Below are 22,930 nucleotides of genomic sequence, written 5' to 3' on the forward strand. Positions count from 1 at the left end.
TATAGTTTTTGCTGAACTTGAGCGCGTCAGAAAATGAACACAAACGTTGTTTTAAGTCAGTCTGTTTTCCCGGCGCGTTCATAAGCATTAGTCTACTTCTGCCGGTGCGCTCTGGAAAACTTTATGCATGCGGCTGAGCGCTGATTAAAACTATGTAGTAAATTAAAGAGGAGAATCACGATGCCGAATCGAAGTCCTGAGCCCAAACCTCATTTAAATTAAATTAACAAATATTATAAGTAAAAAACAATAGGGCACATTTAGAAAACGTTTATAAATTCTTTCCGACATGAGTTGGCCCGGTGATATGCGCAGAGCGCCGGGAGATTTCCTGAAACTCCGAAATGCTGGGCATTTTTTCTAAATAGACGCTGTCTTTAAAAACTGATGGAGGTTTTGAGCTGTATACACACGCATTCCTGCCTATAAAACTACACCTGTAACACAATAAACAGTAATATTTCAAACATTCTGCAGGCTGATATTTGGAGAAAGGAAAGAATAATTAATAAACCAGTTGTTAGGTCAAAATAACCCAACCAGGTGTTCATTTGTAAACTACATCTCATATGAGTCAACATGAGCAACCCAACAATGTGTTTAAAGTACCTAAAATAATCCAGAACTTAAATAACAATAAACCGATACAGAGATACGTTATATAACAGCCACTATTGTATTTACTGCAACGAGCGAAAATGTCACTTTGCGCCACCTGCACAGGAAAAATGGCAGAGTAGTTTTTCCAGAGTTAATTTTTTTTTCCTCAAAAAGAGTAGTTTTTGCTCTATTTTGAGTATACAGAGTAAAATTGGTCCATAGAGTGGGAGCAAAATCCCAGAGTAACTGTTGTGACTCCTCCCATAACTCTCCTCCAAAAGTTTAGTTTATCCGCCATTACTGTCATATACTGCAGATTTGTGCTTTGGCTTGAGAATAGAATGTGCGCTTCTGCTGAATGGTAATGTAAGTGAAGTTTGAAAAGTCTTTGTATTAATTTTCATAATATTTAACTGGTCGGATGCTTTTTCTTTTTTTGCATAGACCACTTTGTCGTGTTAGACTACGCACAAGGCCAGGTTAGAACTAAGTTAGACTAAATTATCTTTAAAGCAAATAGCTAATATAGCTTTACATTTCTAATGTTAATTGACATTAGTCAGTAGGCTAGTAGCCTATTAATATTTAGTTCACAAAAATAGTGTGATAGCCTCGAATTGTGCACCACATGTACTTGACTCGGTATAGAGTTAAAGCTGCGGTTTGTACGTCTGTGTTCAAAATGTACAGAAATTATGCAAGCTTACACGATGAATCCATTTTCCAAACCGTGTTTTTGGCTTGTCGTGGATCATTGGGGACATAATAAATATTTATATTGGGACTATTTAGACTGGTTCAGGTAGGTACCGCTGCGAAGTAGCCCAGTGATCCATCATGGACATAAAAGGAGGCGTGGCAAATTTTGGCAATTTTAATGTGCATTACTACCCCAATTCGCATAGTAATTTTGAGAAGGTATTTTTAGCATTTACAAGGTTTGTCTGTAATTTTTTTCCTGTCGTCCGAATCCAGAATTTTCGGGGGGTCAAATCCAAATTCACTGTTCTCCTCCTAAAGTTTCACCATTACTGTTAGTCACGGCCATCGACCGCTGCTGCTGCTTTGGGTTGAGAAGAGAACGTGATCTGCGCTTCAGCTGGATGGTAAAGTAAGTAAAGTTTCAAAGTCTTAGTATTCATTTTTAGGATATTCACCTCTGTACATTTAGCTCAAACTATTTCGTCACGTTTTTTTGAATATTGAAGAGCGATTAAAGAGTGCTTAAAACATAATTTCCACAGGTAAAATGAACAAGCAGCATATCAAATGATTATCCACTAAACTTTTATGACAGGCGTTTCGAGTTGAGCACCACATGTACCTGACTCAGTATAGAGTTAAATTAACGTTAGCCGTATTTGGATTTCTGGAGACCATTTTGATTTGCATTATTCCTACTTAGACGATAGTTGTTGCTATTAATATTCATAATATAGCCTACAATTCAACTACATAGATTAAAATGTAAACCAAGAAACTTTATTTCATGTAAATAAGAGGTTGCATTACAACTGATTTTCATATTTTAAAAATGACATCCATCATTTTAAGTTAATTTCAATTGTGTGTCTATTTTCCAGATGTAGCCTAAATAATCAAATAATAAATAGGATATTCATTTCCTGTTCAATTAGATCTTAATAAAATAAAATAAAACCATTACAATAACCATTCAAGTATAGAAATATTAAGAACCCTGCTTTAACAGAACTAATAAGACAGTTATTGCATATTAAAAACACATTTGTGAACACATTTGAGTGCGCTAATGAATGTTATTTTCTTTATCTGACCCTGAGTGTTATCACCCTGTTTAAATTTGTCTTTTTGGGTCTTTCAGGATGCAGACCAATAGTGTTGTCAGAGTGAAGTTCAAAGACAGCCAGAAATATATTTTTTCTTCAAATCTTTTTACATTTCAGTCATTTTTGGAATGTGGTAAGAGATGCACTTTAAAATTCTTAATATCATAAATACTTTTCCCTATGATTTTTTTATAGCAATAAATTACGTGTTAGATTGTATATTATGGGGTTAAAAAAATAACTGTTTCTTTGGCATTGCTGGCCTTTGTCAATTTTCATTGGTGTGTTTTCCTTCAGTTGCTAAGAAATTTGATCTTCCTACAATGGATGTTAAAGTCTTTGATGACTCGAAGACAGAGGTTGATGAGGAAGCATTTGGATATCTGTTGACACGACCAGATCTTGGTGTCCTAGAAATTGTCATTCCAAGCACAGCAAACGTTGATGGTAAAATGTTTATTCTGTTCTGTTTATTCACAGCAATATTCACTGATTCGCATAGTCTAATCTGGCTATTGGACTAATTCCTAATAGCTGTGTAACCACAGTAGCATGAGCAGTTAATCAGACAATTGATATGGTTTATATTTAAGATTCTTTAAGTTCAAGCTCATTAGGAGATACTGATGGGTTGTCAGAGTCTGATGACACAGCAATGTTGATTAGAAGCCCTCCTGAAAAGAATCCAGCTGACAAACGTCATCTTGCCCAAGTAAGGGTCACCAATCTTGCCTCTGAATTACATTTACATATTGTACTGTAGATCTACATCCACATCTTACACTTCTACATATATGGAATGACTTTATAAATAAAAACATTTGGAACTACATTTCTTAATTTATAATCCCTGCACAATATTGCATCATTCCCCCTCCAGATGATCAAAGATATCCTAAAGAGCAGCCCTGGAGGAGAAAAGGTCTTAAATGAATATGCCCGCACCAAAGGTCTATCAGATGCCCGAAGACGTGACATGGTGAAAATCTTAGTAGCATATCTGACAAATGAACATGGGTAAGTTCATACATTATTTTGTAAATTGATGTTTATGATGTCATGGGTTAAATGTATAATTATAATTGCTTCCTTTGTTTTGTGTGTGTAGAACAAGCCTATCTCAACGTTTAAAGGAAGAATATGCAAAGGGAATCATTTCTCTTTTCCCATGTTTGGCTGACCCCAGAAGCAAGCTTGGATATGTAAGTAGCTATTGCCTCTTAATATTTTTGTTTTACAGAGAGAGGAGACATTCTGTATATTGCAGACTAAAGACTATCTTTATTATAATTGATATGGCATTTATAGAGTAAGGCCCTGATCACACCGAACACGTTTTTGCAGTGAGACATGTCTTTTTAAAATTATTTCCGGTTGGTTTTGAGCGTTCTGCGTGCCGCTTATGCACTCTGTGCGCTTTGCGTTTTTGCAGGAGTGCTCTCGGCACCCGAAGTAAAAAAAAAAAAAAAGCAAGAGACGGCACTGGCCTTTTTTTTTTTTTTTTCAAAATTTGACCGAAGTAAAGGAAGTGCTGTGCGCCTGGCGTTTTTAGAACTAAAAGTTTGGTATGATCGGGGCCTTAATTGGGTAATGTATAACTGCTAGGTGTATTGTTCTGGTAATAGGAGCATTACTACAATGCAGAAGATGGAAGTGGATATTTGGCATGGAGGATTAAAACCCTGCAAAAAGAAGCATCAGAAGGACGGATGAAGCGTGCCCGGGAACCACAAACAGGTGCAAGATTTAATGTTAATTCAGTACTTTTAGTAGTTTGACTAATATTTATTAGACTTAATTTTTTTTTTAATGAATATACAACTTGCTTATTTTATTTCTTTCAACACTTGTGACTTGTTTTTGAAGTAATTTTGTTCCAAATTGGGCTTTCCTTCAAGTCATATAGTGAATGAGGTCTCATGTGTCACGATCTGGGTGTCTCGGCAGGTGTTGACGCCGTGGGCGGAAGGAGCAGGCATAGAGGCAGAGGGGTGGTGTAATCAAAAAAGAGTCTTTTTAATAATAATTAAACAAAATATAAATAAAGATACAAACAAAGAAACAAACAAACTTAAACGATACTTAACTTTGTGCTGACAGGGGCTCTCTGGTAAGACACAGACAGGGCAAGACACATAACACGCCCTGCGGCGAGACACATAACACGCCCTGCGGCGAGACACATAACACGCCCTGCGGCGAGACACATAACACGCCCTGCGGCGAGACACATAACACGCCCTGCGGCGAGACACATAACACGCCCTGCGGCGAGACACATAACACGCCCTGCGGCGAGACACATAACACGCCCTGCGGCGAGACACATAACACGCCCTGCGGCGAGACACATAACACGCCCTGCGGCGAGACACATAACAGGGGGACAAACACAACAGGACATAAACGAGGTGTGGAGCTGAAACGAGACACTAGGGAGAACGGGAGACACTAGGGAGAACGGGAGACACTGGAGACACTAGAGAGGACAGGAGACACTAGAGAGGACAGGAGACACTAGAGAGGACAGGAGACACGTAAAGACGAGACGAGAGACCAAGAGAGGGACAGGACAAGGGCTAAAGACATGGCAATCAGCTAGGCATGGCTTCTAGCTAAACATGGTTAAGCATTGCTTAACCATGGCAGTTAGCTACACATACACCTAGCTAAGCATGTCTTCAGCCCCAACATGCACTAAGCTATACTTACCTACTAGCTTAAACACACTAGGGAATAGGGGCACAGAAACACAGACAAAGACTACCCAGTGGCTAGGCGAGGCAGCCCTCCAAGGCTAAGCGAGGCAGCACTCACAAGCTAGTCGTTACTCCAAAGCCCGGAGGGACCGCACTCTAAACCTAGGCACACTGGGACGCTAGGGGGAGAGGAAACACAGACAAGGGATACCCAGTGGCTAGGCTAGGGGGCCCTCACAGGCTAGGCTAGGGGACCATCAAAGGCTAGGCTAGGGGACCATCATATGCTAGGCTAGGGGACCATCATAGGCTAGGCTAGGGGACCATCATAGGCTAGGCTAGGGGACCATCATAGGCTAGGCTAGGGGACCATCATAGGCTAAGCTAGGGGACCAGCAAAGGCTAGGCTCAGGACACATCAAAGGCTAGGCTGAGGACACATCAAAGGCTAGGCTCAGGACACATCAAAGGCTAGGTTCAGGACACATCAAAGGCTAGGTTCAGGAAACATCAAAGGCTAGGCTGAGGACACATCAAAGGCTAGGCTAGGGGACACCTAAAGGCTAGGCTCACTGGGCAACTCGGGGGAGAGGAAACACAGGATAGCTAGAGACACAAAGGGGTTATGGCTAGAAGCATGCTAGTTACTGTAACACCATATAGATCTTAGCTAAGCACGCTCCTAGCCACACACACACCTAACTACTTACCTGCTCTAGCTAACCACAAGAACACAGGAGGACAGGACTGAATCAGCTCCACTAACACAGACACACAAAACATACACAGAGACATTGCCGGTAAAAGAGCCCAAGTCAACACAACTAAAATCAAAACACAAACTAAACATATAACTAAACAGAACAAAAAGCCCACACATGTGACAGTGGTAATACCCAAAAAATGCTCGACCCAGTTTCCCAGTTTAAACAGCTATTTATAGATTAATTGATGGCTACCTCGGTTCAGGTGTGCACTGCATCACCTGACCGAGGTGCCTGCTGGGAAACTGAGTCGGCCAACAAAAACTACAAAAATAAAAACAGTGACCTCTAGTGGAGGACCCTTACAGTACCCCCCCCCTTAAACCGCTCCTCCGGAGCGCTATTGGTGGTCCCAAGGCACTTCCCTGGTGTCCCTTCACCCGATGGGCTAGCTCCCGTAGTCAACTGTGTGGCGGAGGCAGCACCGGATCGCTGTTCTGGGGTGTCGCTCCGAAGGCGGCGAGCCTTGAATAAGGGCTACTGGACGAAGGTGGGGACCTCCACATGAGGCCTGCTGGTGTTGCTGGGACCTCCCCGTGAGGCGCTCGACGACGCTGCAGCCGGGACCTCCCCGTGAGGCGCTCGACGACGCTGCAGCCGGGACCTCCCCGTGAGGCGCTCGACGACGCTGCAGCCGGGACCTCCCCGTGAGGCGCTCGACGACGCTGCAGCCGGGACCTCCCCGTGAGGCGCTCCACGACGCTGCAGCCGGGACCTCCCCGTGAGGCGCTCGACGACGCTGCAGCCGGGACCTCCCCGTGAGGCGCTCGACGACGCTGCAGCCGGGACCTCCCCGTGAGGCGCTCGACGACGCTGCAGCCGGGACCTCCCCGTGAGGCGCTCCACGACGCTGCAGCCGGGACCTCCCCGTGAGGCGCTCCACGACGCTGCAGCCGGGACCTCCCCGTGAGGCGCTCCACGACGCTGCAGCCGGGACCTCCCCGTGAGGCGCTCCACGACGCTGCAGCCGGGACCTCCCCGTGAGGCGCTCGACGACGCTGCAGCCGGGACCTCCCCGTGAGGCGCTCGACGACGCTGCAGCCGGGACCTCCCCGTGAGGCGCTCCACGACGCTGCAGCCGGGACCTCCCCGTGAGGCGCTCCACGACGCTGCAGCCGGGACCTCCCCGTGAGGCGCTCCACGACGCTGCAGCCGGGACCTCCCCGTGAGGCGCTCCACGACGCTGCAGCCGGGACCTCCCCGTGAGGCGCTCCACGACGCTGCAGCCGGGACCTCCCCGTGAGGCGCTCCACGACGCTGCAGCCGGGACCTCCCCGTGAGGCGCACGACGACGCTGCAGCCGGGACCTCCCCGTGAGGCGCACGACGACGCTGCAGCCGGGACCTCCCCGTGAGGCGCTCGACGACGCTGTAGCCGGGACCTCCCCGTGAGGCGCTCGACGACGCTGCAGCCGGGACCTCCCCGTGAGGCTGAGGGGTCTAAAGTCCCAGCCCCCTCTGCTATGCCTTGATGGGTCGAGCATTCTGTCACGATCTGGGTGTCTCGGCAGGTGTTGACGCCGTGGGCGGAAGGAGCAGGCATAGAGGCAGAGGGGTGGTGTAATCAAAAAAGAGTCTTTTTAATAATAATTAAACAAAATATAAATAAAGATACAAACAAAGAAACAAACAAACTTAAACGATACTTAACTTTGTGCTGACAGGGGCTCTCTGGTAAGACACAGACAGGGCAAGACACATAACACGCCCTGCGGCGAGACACATAACACGCCCTGCGGCGAGACACATAACACGCCCTGCGGCGAGACACATAACACGCCCTGCGGCGAGACACAACACGCCCTGCGGCGAGACACATAACACGCCCTGCGGCGAGACACATAACAGGGGGACAAACACAACAGGACATAAACGAGGTGTGGAGCTGAAACGAGACACTAGGGAGAACGGGAGACACGGGAGACACTAGAGACACTGGAGACACTGGAGACACTGGAGACACTGGAGACACTAGAGACACTAGAGACACTAGAGACACTAGAGAGGACAGGAGACACTAGAGAGGACAGGAGACACTAGAGAGGACAGGAGACACTAGAGAGGACAGGAGACACGTAAAGACGAGACGAGAGACCAAGAGAGGGACAGGACAAGGGCTAAAGACATGGCAATCAGCTAGGCATGGCTTCTAGCTAAACATGGTTAAGCATTGCTTAACCATGGCAGTTAGCTACACATACACCTAGCTAAGCATGTCTTCAGCCCCAACATGCACTAAGCTATACTTACCTACTAGCTTAAACACACTAGGGAATAGGGGCACAGAAACACAGACAAAGACTACCCAGTGGCTAGGCGAGGCAGCCCTCCAAGGCTAAGCGAGGCAGCACTCACAAGCTAGTCGTTACTCCAAAGCCCGGAGGGACCGCACTCTAAACCTAGGCACACTGGGACGCTAGGGGGAGAGGAAACACAGACAAGGGATACCCAGTGGCTAGGCTAGGGGGCCCTCACAGGCTAGGCTAGGGGACCATCAAAGGCTAGGCTAGGGGACCATCAAAGGCTAGGCTAGGGGACCATCATAGGCTAGGCTAGGGGACCATCCAAGGCTAGGCTAGGGGACCATCATAGGCTAGGCTAGGGGACCATCATAGGCTAGGCTAGGGGACCAGCAAAGGCTAGGCTCAGGACACATCAAAGGCTAGGCTGAGGACACATCAAAGGCTAGGCTCAGGACACATCAAAGGCTAGGTTCAGGAAACATCAAAGGCTAGGCTGAGGACACATCAAAGGCTAGGCTAGGGGACACCTAAAGGCTAGGCTCACTGGGCAACTCGGGGGAGAGGAAACACAGGATAGCTAGAGACACAAAGGGGTTATGGCTAGAAGCATGCTAGTTACTGTAACACCATATAGATCTTAGCTAAGCACGCTCCTAGCCACACACACACCTAACTACTTACCTGCTCTAGCTAACCACAAGAACACAGGAGGACAGGACTGAATCAGCTCCACTAACACAGACACACAAAACATACACAGAGACATTGCCGGTAAAAGAGCCCAAGTCAACACAACTAAAATCAAAACACAAACTAAACATATAACTAAACAGAACAAAAAGCCCACACATGTGACAGTGGTAATACCCAAAAAATGCTCGACCCAGTTTCCCAGTTTAAACAGCTATTTATAGATTAATTGATGGCTACCTCGGTTCAGGTGTGCACTGCATCACCTGACCGAGGTGCCTGCTGGGAAACTGAGTCGGCCAACAAAAACTACAAAAATAAAAACAGTGACCTCTAGTGGAGGACCCTTACATCATGATTCAAATTCAAATTCAAATTTTATTTGTCACATACACAAACATACACAGTACGAAATGTAGTGAAATGCTTATACGACTGCCATTGACCCTAAAAGAGAATTAAATTTTACAAATAAGAAATAAATATGAATAAAAGAAATACGATAAAAATTAAATAAAAAATTAAATTAAACTAGGAAAAATAGAACTAAAAATAAAAATAGAAATGTGCTAGGAAAAAATAGAACTAAAAATAAAAATAGAAATAGAAATATGATGTACAAAATAGAAATATACTGTGCAAATTGAAATATACTGTACGGTGTGTAAAAATATGCATAGAACAAAGTGTCTTAGTGCAGAGGTTATTAAAGTGTCTTTGTGCACTGGTCCAGGATGTAAACGTAAAACTGTAAAATGTAGTGTAGTTGTGAAGGTAGGTGTGCAAAGTTATTAAAGTGTCTTTGTGCAATGGTCCAGGATGTAACGTACGACATGTAGTGTATATATGAAGGAAGGTGAGCGTGTAATTGTCCATAGTGTTCATGGATGTAAGAAGATTGATAGATTTGACCAATTATGAAAGATTGTGTTAGATCTGCATAGTGGTGTGGTTGTGGTTGAGAGACCTTATCGCCTGCGGGAAGAAGCTCCTCCTCAGTCTCTCTGTGTTGGCCTTCAAGGAGCGGAATCGCTTCCCAGACCGCAACAGAGTAAACAGTCCGTTATTGGGGTGGCTGAGGTCCTTCACGATCTTCCTGGCCTTGGTCAAGCACCGCTTGCTGTAAATCGATTGCAGGTCAGGGAGCTCGATGCGGATGATGCGCTCAGCTGATCGCACCACCCTCTGTAGAGCTCGTCTGTCCTGCATGGTGCTGTTCCCGAACCAGGTCGTGATATTTCCCGTCAGGATGCTCTCTATGCAGGAGTAGAAATTCCTGAGCACCTTGGAGGGCAGTCTAAAGTCTCTCAAGCGTCTGAGGTGGTAGAGACGCTGCCGGGCCTTTTTTACCACGGTGTTGATGTGACAGGACCATGCCAGGTCCTGCGTGATGTGAACACCGAGGTATCTGAAGCTGTCCACTCTCTCCACTGGGCTCCTGTTGATGACGGGGGTCTGGTAGTTCCTCACCTGCTTTGTACTAAAGTCCACTATCAGCTCCTTTGTCTTACTGACGTTCAGGAGGAGATTGTTTCTCTGGCACCAGTTCTCCAGATTTCCAACCTCCTCCAGGTAGGCCGTCTCATCGTTGTTCGTGATCAGGCCCACCACAACAGTGTCGTCAGCAAACTTGATGATGGTGGTGGAGCTGGTAGTGGCCACGCAGTCGTGGGTGTACAGAGAGTACAGCAGGGGGCTCAGAACACAACCCTGGGGGGCTCCAGTGCTGAGAGTGAGGGAGGCTGAGACATGTCCGCCCATCCTTACTGCCTGTGGTCTGCCAGTTAGGAAGTTGGAGATCCACTGACACATAGATGAGCTGAGTCCCAGGTGCTCCAGCTTGCAGAACTGTAGTCGATGAAGAGCATTTTCACATAATTCCCCCTCCGAGTGTCCAGGTGAGTGAGAGATGTATGGAGGAGATGAGAGATTGCATCGTCCGTGGAACGGTTTGGACGATAAGCGAACTGTAGTGGGTCGAGTGGGTCTGGTAGTGAAGAGATGATGAAGTCTCTGACCAGGCGTTCAAAGCACTTCATCACTACTGAAGTGAGGGCTACAGGGCGATAATCATTGAGGGAAGCGGGATGAGGTTTCTTTGGGACAGGAACAATAATGGACTCTTTGAAGCATGTGGGGATCACCGACTGAGATAAAGAGATGTTGAATATCTCAGTGTACACAGGTGCTAGCTGGTCAGCGCAGGCTCTGAGAATACGGCCTGAGATGCCGTCTGGTCCTGCTGCTTTCCTGGTGTTCACTCTCTTGAAGGCTCTCCTCACGTCATGCTCGGTGATGATGAACGCGCTTCCGGTGCTGGCAGTGACTTCCTGTCTGCAGCCGTTAGCGCCGCTAGCATTAGCATCGCTAGCGTCCTTAGCTGCAGCCTCGAAGCGAGCATAGAATGATACACAGCATCTCTACAGAAAATATTCTCATTTCTTTTAAAATGCATTTTTTGTATAGCCATCAACATTGGGCGAACTTAAATATCACTCTGGGATATATGCATGTTTTAAATCTAGCTTCATTCATCTAGTTTTGGCATCAATGCATTGTGTTTTGGAAAAAATAATAGTAATTACAAATGTGGTTTTCATATTGGTCTAAACACTTTAGGTGGGCCAACTGCTGACAGACATCCCTACAAAGAAGACTCCTTTCTGACTGAACACCAACAGTGTCAGGAAGCAATAGCCCTAATGAAGCATACTGCTGATGAGTCAGTGGTAAAGGAAAAGATGAAGTTAACACTGCGCTATCGCCAGAAACTACTGCACGACCCTAAAGAGTCAACTAATATTCTATCATTTTTTCCACGATTCCTGGATATACCAGGCTTGGTATGTGAGACCTAAAACATAAAAACAGGCAAATATGGAATAAAGTGCTATAGTTGTTCTGCAGTAACACAGATGTGTTAGGTAAACAAAGTCAATTCCTACTTTAATTATATTTGGCAGATTGATCAAGATTTTGGACTTCTTTTTGGTGATGCGACCTCTACAAAGTTGTTGGAGAAGTGGTCTACCAACCTAAAACCAAAAGTTATTGCACAGAGCCGTGGCCTCACACAGACTTGCGAGCTCCAAGAACTCATCCAAAATGCTGAAGCCACTGAAGTTGAAGAAGGTATCTACACTTTAAATTATTTAAGAGGAAGTTTTGCATTCATGAAAGCATGAATAGTTTTATCTTGATCAACTTTACAAGATGATCACATTTTCACAAGATCACATGCAATGGGGTAAACTGTCTAAATTCACCTGTTTCTCTAACATTTCTACCCTGATCTTTTCACAATGGCCTAGTACAGGAATGCATATTTAGAGTTTAAAATTGTTTTAATTTGGGAGTCTAAATAACAAAAGCATCTTTGATATGCTGTAGGTAAAGTTTTACTGTATGATTTCAGTTTAGTATCTGTAGAGGTTTCACCTAAATTCATCCACACATCTGTAGCTATCAAGACAAGCTATGAATGTGCTCTTATACTGTATCTGTGTTCAGTATTAACTAAAATACTTAGGTTATGCTTAAACTCTTCTGCCTATATGCCAAAATTTTTTATTTTTTTTGGTGTGTGTGTCTCTAGGTTGGGATAGCAACATGTCTTCCATTCTGATCCTGGTTCACCTTTTGCCACCCTCAAGTCAAGGCCGCAAGAGACCGGGAAAGATCTCAGCTAGACATGCATGTAGGTGCATGTTATTCACAAGTTCTGACGCGTGTCTTTAGTCACACAGTGTCACTGACGACATCAGACGTTTCGTTGATTTCTTTGTCTCTTGTTTATTTTCAACATCAAAAACAACGGTTGTTACAGTTTCTTGCATAAATCCACTGTAGTCACGACGAGTCGCTTGCTGTGTTCTGTAGCTTCGATAGATTACAGTTACAACGACTTATTTTACTGTATTCCTTTTAGCTTACTGTCTCACGTTATCACGGTCAAAAGCTTGTGTGCTCCACACCTTTCTGTATCCTTCCGTGTCTTAACAACAACTACAACTAACGTGCGTGATAGACATGGAACTGCATAACTGTGGGATGATGTCACAGAACAACCCATGAAATGATGTCACAATACAAATTATATGTATGATACTTAATGCTTAATGCTTAACTAATAAACTGAAATAAGATAAACATAACAACAAATCACAAGAATGAAATATGGCCCTTACATTTCCAGCCCCTAATTGACAGGCAGGAAGACTGACAATTACACACATTTTTTGTTTTGTTGTTTTTTCTTTTTTTTACAATTGGGCCACAACATTTACTATTGGATTAAAATTTGAATTAACTTTCTTAACACTTTAGACATTTGTTAACGGTTTAACTTAAGGTATTCATATCGCTGCGTACCAAATGAAAGGAACATGACTACTTTATAAGGTAATTAACGGTCCATTTCACATATCAGGCACAGCTTATCGATGGGTCTTTCCAGGGTACTGGTTTTAGTTTTGACCAGTACACGTCTCACAAGTCCTTTTTTATCAGGGAACAATTTCGTGATTCGTCCGACGACCCATATATTTCTTGGAGAAGACTCATCAATTATTAGAACTACGTCTCCAATCGAGAGGTTTTTTCTCACCTGAGACCATTTTTGGCGCTCCTGAAGCAAGGGCAAGTATTCACGCACCCATCGCTTCCAGAATAGGTCGGCAAGGTACTGAATTTGCTTCCACTTGCGACGTGCGTAAATGTCCTCTTTTTTGAAAAGTCCAGGAGGCAAGTTTGGCTGTTTTTTCATCAGCAGCAGGTGGTTAGGTGTCAGGGGCTCCAGGTCTGTGGGATCGTCTGTAGCGGTGGTAAGGGGACGGTCATTCATTATAGCTTCCACCTCACACAGAAATGTGTGCAAGCTCTCATCGTTTAGTGTTTGTTCTTTTAGTACAGACCTCAAGATTTTTTTAACTGACCTTATCTGCCTTTCCCATATTCCACCGAAGTGAGACCCAGCAGGAGGATTAAATATCCACTGTATCCCCTTTTGCATGAGGACGCCTTCAATTTTTGACTTATTCCACTGTTGGATAGCTTTACGCAATTCAGTCTCAGCGCCTGTGAAGTTTGTTCCATTATCACTTCTCATAACTGACACCTGGCCTCTTCTGCACATGAAGCGTCGAATAGCATTTAAGCAGGAGTCTGTATCTAATGACTGCGCGACTTCAATGTGCACGGCTCTTGTTGTCAGACAAGTAAACAATACGCCATATCTTTTAACATTACTTCTACCCCGTTGACCTCGAAGGGTCCAAAATAGTCTACCCCTACGTTAGTGAACGGTGGGTGATCTGGTGTTATTCTATCGCGTGGCAGTTCTGAAATTTTTTGTTCACTATTCTTCGCTCTGATCTTTCTGCATGTCACACAACTGGACAGAAACTTTCTCACAAGGGAATTTGCTGTCGGAATCCAGTATTTCTGCCGCAATTTTGAAAGCATATAATTCCTTCCACAATGTCCGACCTGTTCGTGGGTGTTTCTTAAGATTAAAGTTGTAATGTGTGAGTCTTTGGGTATAATGACAGGGTGTTTTGCATGCTCGGGCATTGCAGACCTACCAAGACGTCCTCCAACTCTTAGCACTCCATCCTGCAGTACTGGATCTAGTTTGGAGAGACAACTGTTTCTTTTTACGGAAGCATTACCCTTTTGTAACATGGAAATTTCGTCTTTGAATTTTTGGTTTTGAACGAACTTAATGACTTCGTTTTCTGCCCTGTTAAGTCCTTAACTGTTAGAGACTTATGGTTTTCTATTATTGAGTTGTTTGCCTGTCCCTTAATCCTTTTTGTTTTCTGTTTAAGCATGTCTTTAACGCAAAGAATCCAGGCAACGGATCTTTTTAACTTATACCAGTCGGAGTGATAGTTAATCAGTTTACTCACGGCATCTGTGCTCTCTGTAGTTTTTACGAGATTCGCTGAGGCTGAGTGTTTAATCTCAATGTCATCCTCTTTCGTCGACAGATCGTGAATGTTTTCAGGCCATTTACTCTCTGGTGTTTTAAGAAAGGGCGGACCATGGATCCAATTGTTGTTTTTCATGAATTTTTCACAGGAAACTCCTCTGGAAGCAGCGTCGGCTGGGTTTTTTGAAGTGTTGACGTACCTCCACTGCTGTGGCTTGGTTGACTCTCGTATGATGGAGATTCTGTTAGCGACAAAGGTTTTAAAGCGAAGTTTTTCATTAACAATGTATCTCAAGACAGTTGTGCTGTCGGTCCAAAACACAGAGTCCTGCAGTTCTATTTCCAGTTGACCTTTCAACATTTTGTCGTTGTTTACGGCAACCACTGCCGCTGTCAGTTCCATTCGGGGGATAGTAGTTTGTTTCAAGGGCGCTACGCGAGAATTCCCCATCATGAATGCACAGTGTGTGAGTCCATCAGCATTTACTAACCTAATATACGAGACAACTCCATATCCCATTTCACTTGCATCTGAGAAGTGGTGAAGTTGTGCTGTATTTGTGACTCCAAAGTCAACTGGTTTTACGCATCTTGCTACACTAAACTCAGACAATTGATGCAACTCGTGTAGCCAGGCCCTCCATCGTTTTATAAATTGTTCGGGAATGTCATCGTCCCAAGCGAGTCTCTCTTTACATAACTGCTGCATTAAGATCTTAGCTGAATGGTGCAAGGAAGCCTAAGGGGTCATAAATTGAACTAGTGACTGACAAGATTCCTCTTCTAGTCACAGGCCGCTCTTTTAAACTAATCTTGAACTTGAGCGTGTCTGAATTAATACACCACAGCACCCCTAGAGCCCTCTCAACAGGGAGTACGTCTTTACTCAAATCTAAGTCCTTCATGTCTTTAATTCTCTCACCCTCAGGGATGGAAGCTAGCAAAGTACGACTATTACTTGCCCACTTGGTGAGGTGAAACCCTCCACTTGCGCACAGTTTGGTGAGATTACTATATAGCGCAACTGCTTGACTATGACTAGAGACTGACTTCAAGCAGTCGTCTACATAAAAGTTTTTAAGTACTGTGTTGACTGCCTCAGCAGATGCATTGCTGCGGTTTTCTTCTGCTGTTTTCCTAAGGGCGAAGTTAGCTACACTTGGAGATGATTTTGCACCAAACAAATGAACAACCATTTTATACTCAACCAAGTCCTGACTCATGTCTCCATTCGGCCACCACAGGAAACGCAACAAGTCTGTGTCCTTGTCCGGAACTCTGACCTGATAGTACATGGCTTCCACATCTGCCATCATGGCAACTTCTTCTTGTCTAAAGCGTGCGAGCACCCCAATGAGTGAGTTTGTCAGGTCGGGTCCCTGCAGAAGCTCGCTATTTAATGATATTCCCTGATAGCTGGCAGCACAGTCAAAGACTACCCTTAGCTTTTTCTTCTGAGGATGGTACACACCATGGTGAGGTATGTACCACACTTACCCGTCTTGTCGACTTAGGTGGGGTGTGGGGACCTTGACTGCGTGACCCTTTTCAAACATGTCGTTCATGAAGTTTAGATACTCTTTGTGAAAGGAGCGGTTATGCCTAAACTTCCGTTTGAGGTTCAGTGCGCGCTGCATGGCTGCGCTTCGGTTATTGGGCATTTGAATAGCTGCTTTCTTAAATGGGAGACCGATGTAGAAGTGATTATCGGTAAATTGCAGGGAGTTAGTTACAGAGTCTAAAAACTGATAGTCCTCTTGTGACAACTCAGCTTTGTCATCACAGTTCCGTTCAGGAAAATCATGGTTGTACTGTTGTATCAGCATTTGTTCCACACTTTCGATGGAGACTCTGTTGACTGCAACGCTCACTTGCTCATTGTCACATGTGCCTTCCTCGACCGACTCTCGAAGAGGTCCATTTATGGTCCATCCGAGAGCAGTCTTTACTGCATATGGCCCATTGTGCCTGCTGTTAATTACTCGCCATGGTTCTAGGAGCCTGTGCTCTTTGTTACCTATCAGAATTTCAACTCCAGCATTAATGTAAGGCAGTTTTACTTTGCTGAGGTATGGCCACTTATCAATGTCGTGCTGTTGTGGAATATTTTCCACTGAGACTGGGATACTCTTTTGTGTGAACACTTTGGGGAGTTCAACAAAGGTGTTTTCTTCCAGACTGCTAACCTCTAGATCAGTAAGCACATAACTTTCTACTTGTTTCCTCGCGTTCATGGTGCTTAACATGATGTCAATTTTTTTACCTTGTACGTTTAATCGCCTTGCTAGTGACTCTGTACAAAAGGTAGCAGAGCTACCTGGGTCCATAAAGGCGTATACTTTTACTGTCTTGTTGCCTTTCTTGGACTTTATTTTAACAGGTACTATGGAGAGAATACAGTCATCTCCAGCCCCGATACACGCACTCGTTTCGTGACTCGCTGTAACAGGCAATGTTTGAACTGGTTCGGTTTCGTCAGCCTTTACGATCGCTTGAGCTGTGTCCTTTGCTGCAATGTGTAGCATGCGAGGATGTTTCTTTGAGCACAACTGACATGTAATTTTCTTCGTGCAGTCTTTGCTTAAATGTCCTTTTACTAAACAGCCAAAGCAGAATCCATTCTTTTTTAAAAAGTCCAACTTGACCTTATATGTCTCATTGTTAAATTTGTGGCATTCGTCTAGGGTGTGATCTTTCTCACAGGATGCACAAGGTTTAGTGAAGGCACTAATAACTAACGCACCACTACTCTTTACTGTGATTGAGTCTCTATAATTTTTACCAACCTGTTTTACGCCGGTCGCAAAGCTGCTACCTCTCTTTTCTTCCATTTTTTGCTTGAATCCTGAAGGGGATTTGTTGCTGTGCCTTTTACCACTAGTCGTTGTGCCACTAGTCGAAACGTTCAGGTCTCCAAAAAGTGGGTTAGACATTGCCTTTGCTTCCCGTTCTACGAATTTCATCAGCTGCACGAACTTAGCTGTTTCTTCATTGCGCTCTTCGTACTCGTATACATGGCTTCTCCATTTTTCACGCAATTTGTAGGGCAGTTTTGAGGCAACACCTCTCAAGTTGGTAGCATTGTCTAGCTCATCCATGTAGTTAATGCTTGACATGGTATTGTAACATTTTACTAGGAACAGGGAAAAAGTTTTGAGCGACTTTCCGTCCTCTGACTTTATTTCCGGCCAGTTGAGTGCCTTTTGCATCAGCGTTGTAGCGATTATTTGTCTATTTCCGAAATTATCATGTAACAGTTTCATAGCCTCTGCGTAACCACGATGTTCTGGCATGAGCAGGCAGCTTCTCACTAGATCCTTAGGCTGTCCTTCAGTATACTGCTCGAGGAAGAACAGCCTTTCATGATTGCTATCAGTGTTGGTCTCGATGGCATATTTAAAAGCTCTTACGAAGGACGTGAACTCAAGAGGGTCACCATAGAATGGAGGAACGTTGCGCGGAGGTAAGGAATGTTGCCTCTGACTCTTTGCAAACATTTCTGTAAGATCTGCCTGAAGTGGCATCCTACCCTGAGGCTCCACTATGTCAGTGTTGTAAAGTGAGTGTTCGTTACCTTGGGTGGGCCGTTCCATTAGGGTGCTTGACATTATGGGTCTGGTACTCACTGGCATGCTTAAGTGGGTTGCTCGGAGGCGTGATGGCAGCTCGAGGTATTCCGTTGCCGAACTGTGGTTGCAGTGGTCGTTTTGCTCTGGTTCCGAGGGGCGTGCACCACTCGTTTCGACGACCACGCTCCGTCTGGCAGGATGTTGTTTTTTGCGGTTCTGGTAAGAATTTAGTTCAGCATCGGCCATTGCAAGCGCCGTTTCCATTTCCAGCCTTTCCTTTTGTGCCTTTAATTGTGCTTGTTTAGCCTTTAATTGTGCTTCCTCCAGCTCCAGCGCCTGCCGATCTCTCAAAGTTGCTGCTTTAGCCAGCAAAGCTGCTCTGTTGGCTTCTGCCTTTTTTAGTCGAGCTTCGGATGCTGCTGACGTTAAGGACCTCTTGGATGCCGCTGACGTTACGCTTCCGTGCCTTTGGGGGGCGGGCGTCTTACGCTCCGCCATTGACGCACTGTCGTTTGGCGAAACTCCATCGTCAACTGTTTGAGACAACTTAAAGCGATTACTAGTGTCCGCGATCCACGACTCCACTCTTACCATGAATTCTGTGCAGCGCGTTAATCTAGGGTGATACCAGTGGTGCTGATCGGTTTCACGCTCTTCATCCTTTGCGCACGATCGCACTGTTACATTACTTTCAATAAAGTCATTTAGCAGCGCTTTGTATTGGCGGCGCTTGGCTTTAACGTCATGCAAATTACAAGCATTGTCCATAAGCGCCTCTAGTTCATTGTATAATACAGTCAACTGACTCCACTTGCCTTCTCTGGCGCTCTTCAGTTCGTCGAGCACCATCACCTGCTCAGATTCGGCGATAGCGGCGTTGTCCTCGCCGTGTGACATGGTGAAGTTTAAGGCAGGCAAGTCCTCTTCTCGCTTTCGGTTGATGCTCGTTTTTGAAGTCGCACGCGCGCTCTTCACAATCTTAAATCACTTATCTTCGTTTCTGCGGCGGAGCCAAGCTTTTGACTTTAATGTAGGTGCATGTTATTCACAAGTTCTGACGCGTGTCTTTAGTTACACAGTGTCACTGACGACATCAGACGTTTCGTTGATTTCTTTGTCTCTTGTTTATTTTCAACATCAAAAACAACGGTTGTTACAGTTTCTTGCATAAATCCACTGTAGTCACGACGAGTCGCTTGCTGTGTTCTGTAGCTTCGATAGATTACAGTTACAACGACTTATTTTACTGTATTCCTTTTAGCTTACTGTCTCACGTTATCACGGTCAAAAGCTTGTGTGCTCCACACCTTTCTGTATCCTTCCGTGTCTTAACAACAACTACAACTAACGTGCGTGATAGACATGGAACTGCATAACTGTGGGATGATGTCACAGAACAACACATGAAATGATGTCACAATACAAATTATATGTATGATACTTAATGCTTAATGCTTAACTAATAAACTGAAATAAGATAAACATAACAACAAATCACAAGAATGAAATATGGCCCTTACAATGCATGTGATCATCTTGTGAAGTTCATCAAGGTAGAACTACTGATTTAAGCTGATCAAATGACCCTATTTCATAATTATTTTTGTCATTGTGTGAACTTGCTTATTTCTCAGACTTGCTTATTTCCCTTAAAGATCACCTGTCCTCCAAATTGTTGTGCTATTCTTTTCTACCTCGCACATATATTATAATGATCTGTTGGAATGTCCTGGTATGTCCTAAGTATGTAATATAGAAACTTTGGTGGAAGACATAACAGTATCTTTCTTTGTACTGTTTATTAACTTTTAACTGTTAAGTCACATTGGCACTAATGTGTTTTCATTCTTTTACAGACTGGTACCAGTATCCAAGGGCACTTGGATAGCATTGGAGAGAGCCTACAGCCGTATCTACTTGCTGTTGGGCCAAAGAAAAGTAGGGTGCATTCTTGGTTCATTGTAATTGACCAACATGCTCTACCCTGTAAGGCTGCTAATTCATTGGCGTGTGTTGATGAGCTTTTTAAAGCTCACTTTGTTTTTGGCACTTCATACTGTCAGGAATTGATCAATGTGTATAGCTTTTTGCAAACTACTGTCTATGATATAGATGTTGAAACCACCAAAGTGAATCCCAGAGTGGCTGAGTTGAGAGCTAGAGTCCTCCAGTGAGCAGATGATTTGTTTTATTTGTAAAAAGGAGCATACTAATGCCAATGCCCTTATAAGGCACTTTAAGTTAGTTCATGGCCTTTGTCCAGGGAAAAGACTCAAGTTAAAATGTGCTCAAAGAGGTTGTTCACATGTTTACCATAGTTTTTCTGGATTACGAAAGCATCTCAGCAAGTGTGCAAGTGACCATTCACACCTTGATTTTAATAAAAACTCATCCAACGCCAACTCCATTTCATTAGTTGATGTAGCTGTTTTATCAAACCAAAATCCACCATGTGACTCGTCGCTCTTAAAAACAAATATAGTAAACAGTTGTGCAACAGTGGTAGCTGAACTTAAAGTTGCTGGTGTTGCAGAGACAACTATTAACTATGTTGTTGGTGCTCTAGAAGAAGTGGTTGGAGACATTCATAGTGAAACCCACGAATCTGTGAAAAACAGCCTGTCCTTAGAGGAGCCCATAAAAAGCGTCGTTGAGTCTCAAATTGATCAGTGTTTTGAAAAAATGCAAAATCCTTTCACATTATTAAACACTGAGACTAAGAGAATGCGGTACTTTTCAGACAAATGGGGAAAAATAGATCCTGTTGAATATGTTCTAGGAACAAGATTTGCAACGAGGCATAACAGAACAACTGGAACTTTTTCCCAAACAATTGTTAAAGATAAATTTGTATATGTACCGATTCTTGAGACATTACAGTCCATTTATGAGCACCCTAAAATTACAGATATGATGGCAAGAGATTTACGGCAAAGACCAAATTGTCTTTATGACATACACGATGGAGAATTCTTTAAGAATCATTTGCTCTTCTCAAAACAGAGACATACAGTTCAGATCCAGCTTTTTTTTGATGAATTTGAATGCTCAAACCCCATTGGATCAAAACGAGGAATACATAAGTTAGGGGCTATCTATTTTACCCTTAGAAATATTTCCCCTAAATACAACTCAAGTTTGCTAAATATACATTTAGCCACTTTATTTCATGCACAAGATATCAAAAACTATGGGTTTGATAAAATTCTAGAGCCGCTTGTCCAGGATATCTCAACACTGGAAACCAGTGGAATTCAGATTCCATTGTTTGATCAGAGAGTTAATGGAACCATAGTACAGGTTACAGGTGACAACCTTGGTGTTCATTCTTTGTTTGGTTTTGTGGAATCATTTAGTGCTAGGTACTGTTGCCGCTTTTGCCTACTAGAGAAAGAGGACTTTCAGACAGTGTTCAGTGAAGATAGTCCAAAGATGACACTGCGAACAAAAAAACTTCACGCTGAACACTGCCAGCGAATACAGAGCAATCCCAGTCTGCCTTATGTAATGGGAGTAAAAAAGTCTTGTCTTTTAAACTCATTGCAATATTTCCACACCACTGAAAATTTTTCAGTTAATATTATGCACGACATATTAGAGGGGGTAGGTCAATTTGCGATGAAGTTACTAATTCAGCACCTGATTGAAAATTATACCACATCAGCAGAAGTAAACAGACGAATTCAGAGTTTTAACTATGGTTTTATGGAACAAAACAACAAACCTCCGGGTGTACAATTAAGAGACGGTTCCAATGACTTGGGTTTAAATGCCACTCAGAGCTGGTGTTTATTGCGTTATCTGCCCATTATTTTTGGAGATCTTGTGCATCCCAATGATCTGCACTGGTATTTGTTTATTTTATTGCTCAGGATAGTCAATATTGTGTTTTCTTCAGTTATATCCACTGGCATAACCATTTACTTGAAACATTTGATTGCAGAACACCACAGTTTGTTTAAGCATTTGTTTCCTGATAAGAACTTGTTGCCAAAGCATCATCTAATGGTGCATTACCCCAGTTGTATGCAGAAAATTGGACCACTGATACATTGTTGGTGTATGCGTTATGAATCTAAGCATGGTGTTTTTAAAAAGCAGCTAAAAAGCTTTAAAAATATAACGAAAACATTAGCAAAGAAACACCAGTGCCAAATGGCTTACATTTGGCAAACATTTGATCCAAATGCCATGAAATTTGGTCCTGGAAAAACTGTCTCATTGAATGAAATGGAAGCTGGTGCTGAGATGGCTGGAAAACTTGATGTGCCTCTGTGGACAAAGGTGCTAAATGTGAAATGGGTCAAGTCCTGTGGAAACACTTATCGTTCAAGGTTGGCAGTTTGTGTTCGAGTTCAAAATGACATGCCCGTATTTCATGTAATCCAGAATATTGTTGTTAAAGATGAGCAAATTCTTTTAATAACAACTGCACTAAAAACTTTATGTTTGGATGAACATATTCATGCTTACAAAGTTGCACATACCACAAAAGCACTTTATGTTTTGGAGATCAGGGATATTTTGCACCACAAGTCGTTTGACATCCTGATGTCTTATGGTTGTGATTCTCATTTGTTTATTGTACCGTATTGTTTCATATAATTCTTTTTTTATTCCCTCCAT

At 43.6% G+C, this 22,930-nt stretch overlaps 1 protein-coding gene across 1 annotated transcript; it reads left to right on the forward strand.

Annotated features, from left to right (window-relative positions):
• The first annotated feature begins 3,312 nt into the window (after nucleotides 1–3,312).
• Nucleotides 3,313–20,192, forward strand: LOC128532789 (uncharacterized). Its single transcript, XM_053506900.1, has 6 exons — nucleotides 3,313–3,425; nucleotides 4,053–4,145; nucleotides 11,423–11,646; nucleotides 11,767–11,935; nucleotides 12,399–12,500; nucleotides 20,161–20,192. Exons 1-6 carry the CDS (start codon nucleotides 3,416–3,418, stop codon nucleotides 20,190–20,192), a joined length of 630 nt encoding a protein of 209 aa, XP_053362875.1. The 5' UTR covers nucleotides 3,313–3,415.
• Nucleotides 20,193–22,930: the final 2,738 nt, after the last annotated feature.

Source organism: Clarias gariepinus, chromosome 11 (genome assembly GCF_024256425.1).
Source record: "Clarias gariepinus isolate MV-2021 ecotype Netherlands chromosome 11, CGAR_prim_01v2, whole genome shotgun sequence".
Classification (NCBI taxonomy): Eukaryota; Metazoa; Chordata; class Actinopteri; order Siluriformes; family Clariidae; genus Clarias; species Clarias gariepinus.

Excerpts from the sequence above, each read along its gene's own strand:
- LOC128532789 (XM_053506900.1), top strand. Across the intron at positions 11,647-11,766 it reads TCCTGGATATACCAGGCTTG|ATTGATCAAGATTTTGGACT; the intron begins GTATGTGAGACC and ends TATATTTGGCAG. Across the intron at positions 11,936-12,398 it reads AGCCACTGAAGTTGAAGAAG|GTTGGGATAGCAACATGTCT; the intron begins GTATCTACACTT and ends GTGTGTCTCTAG.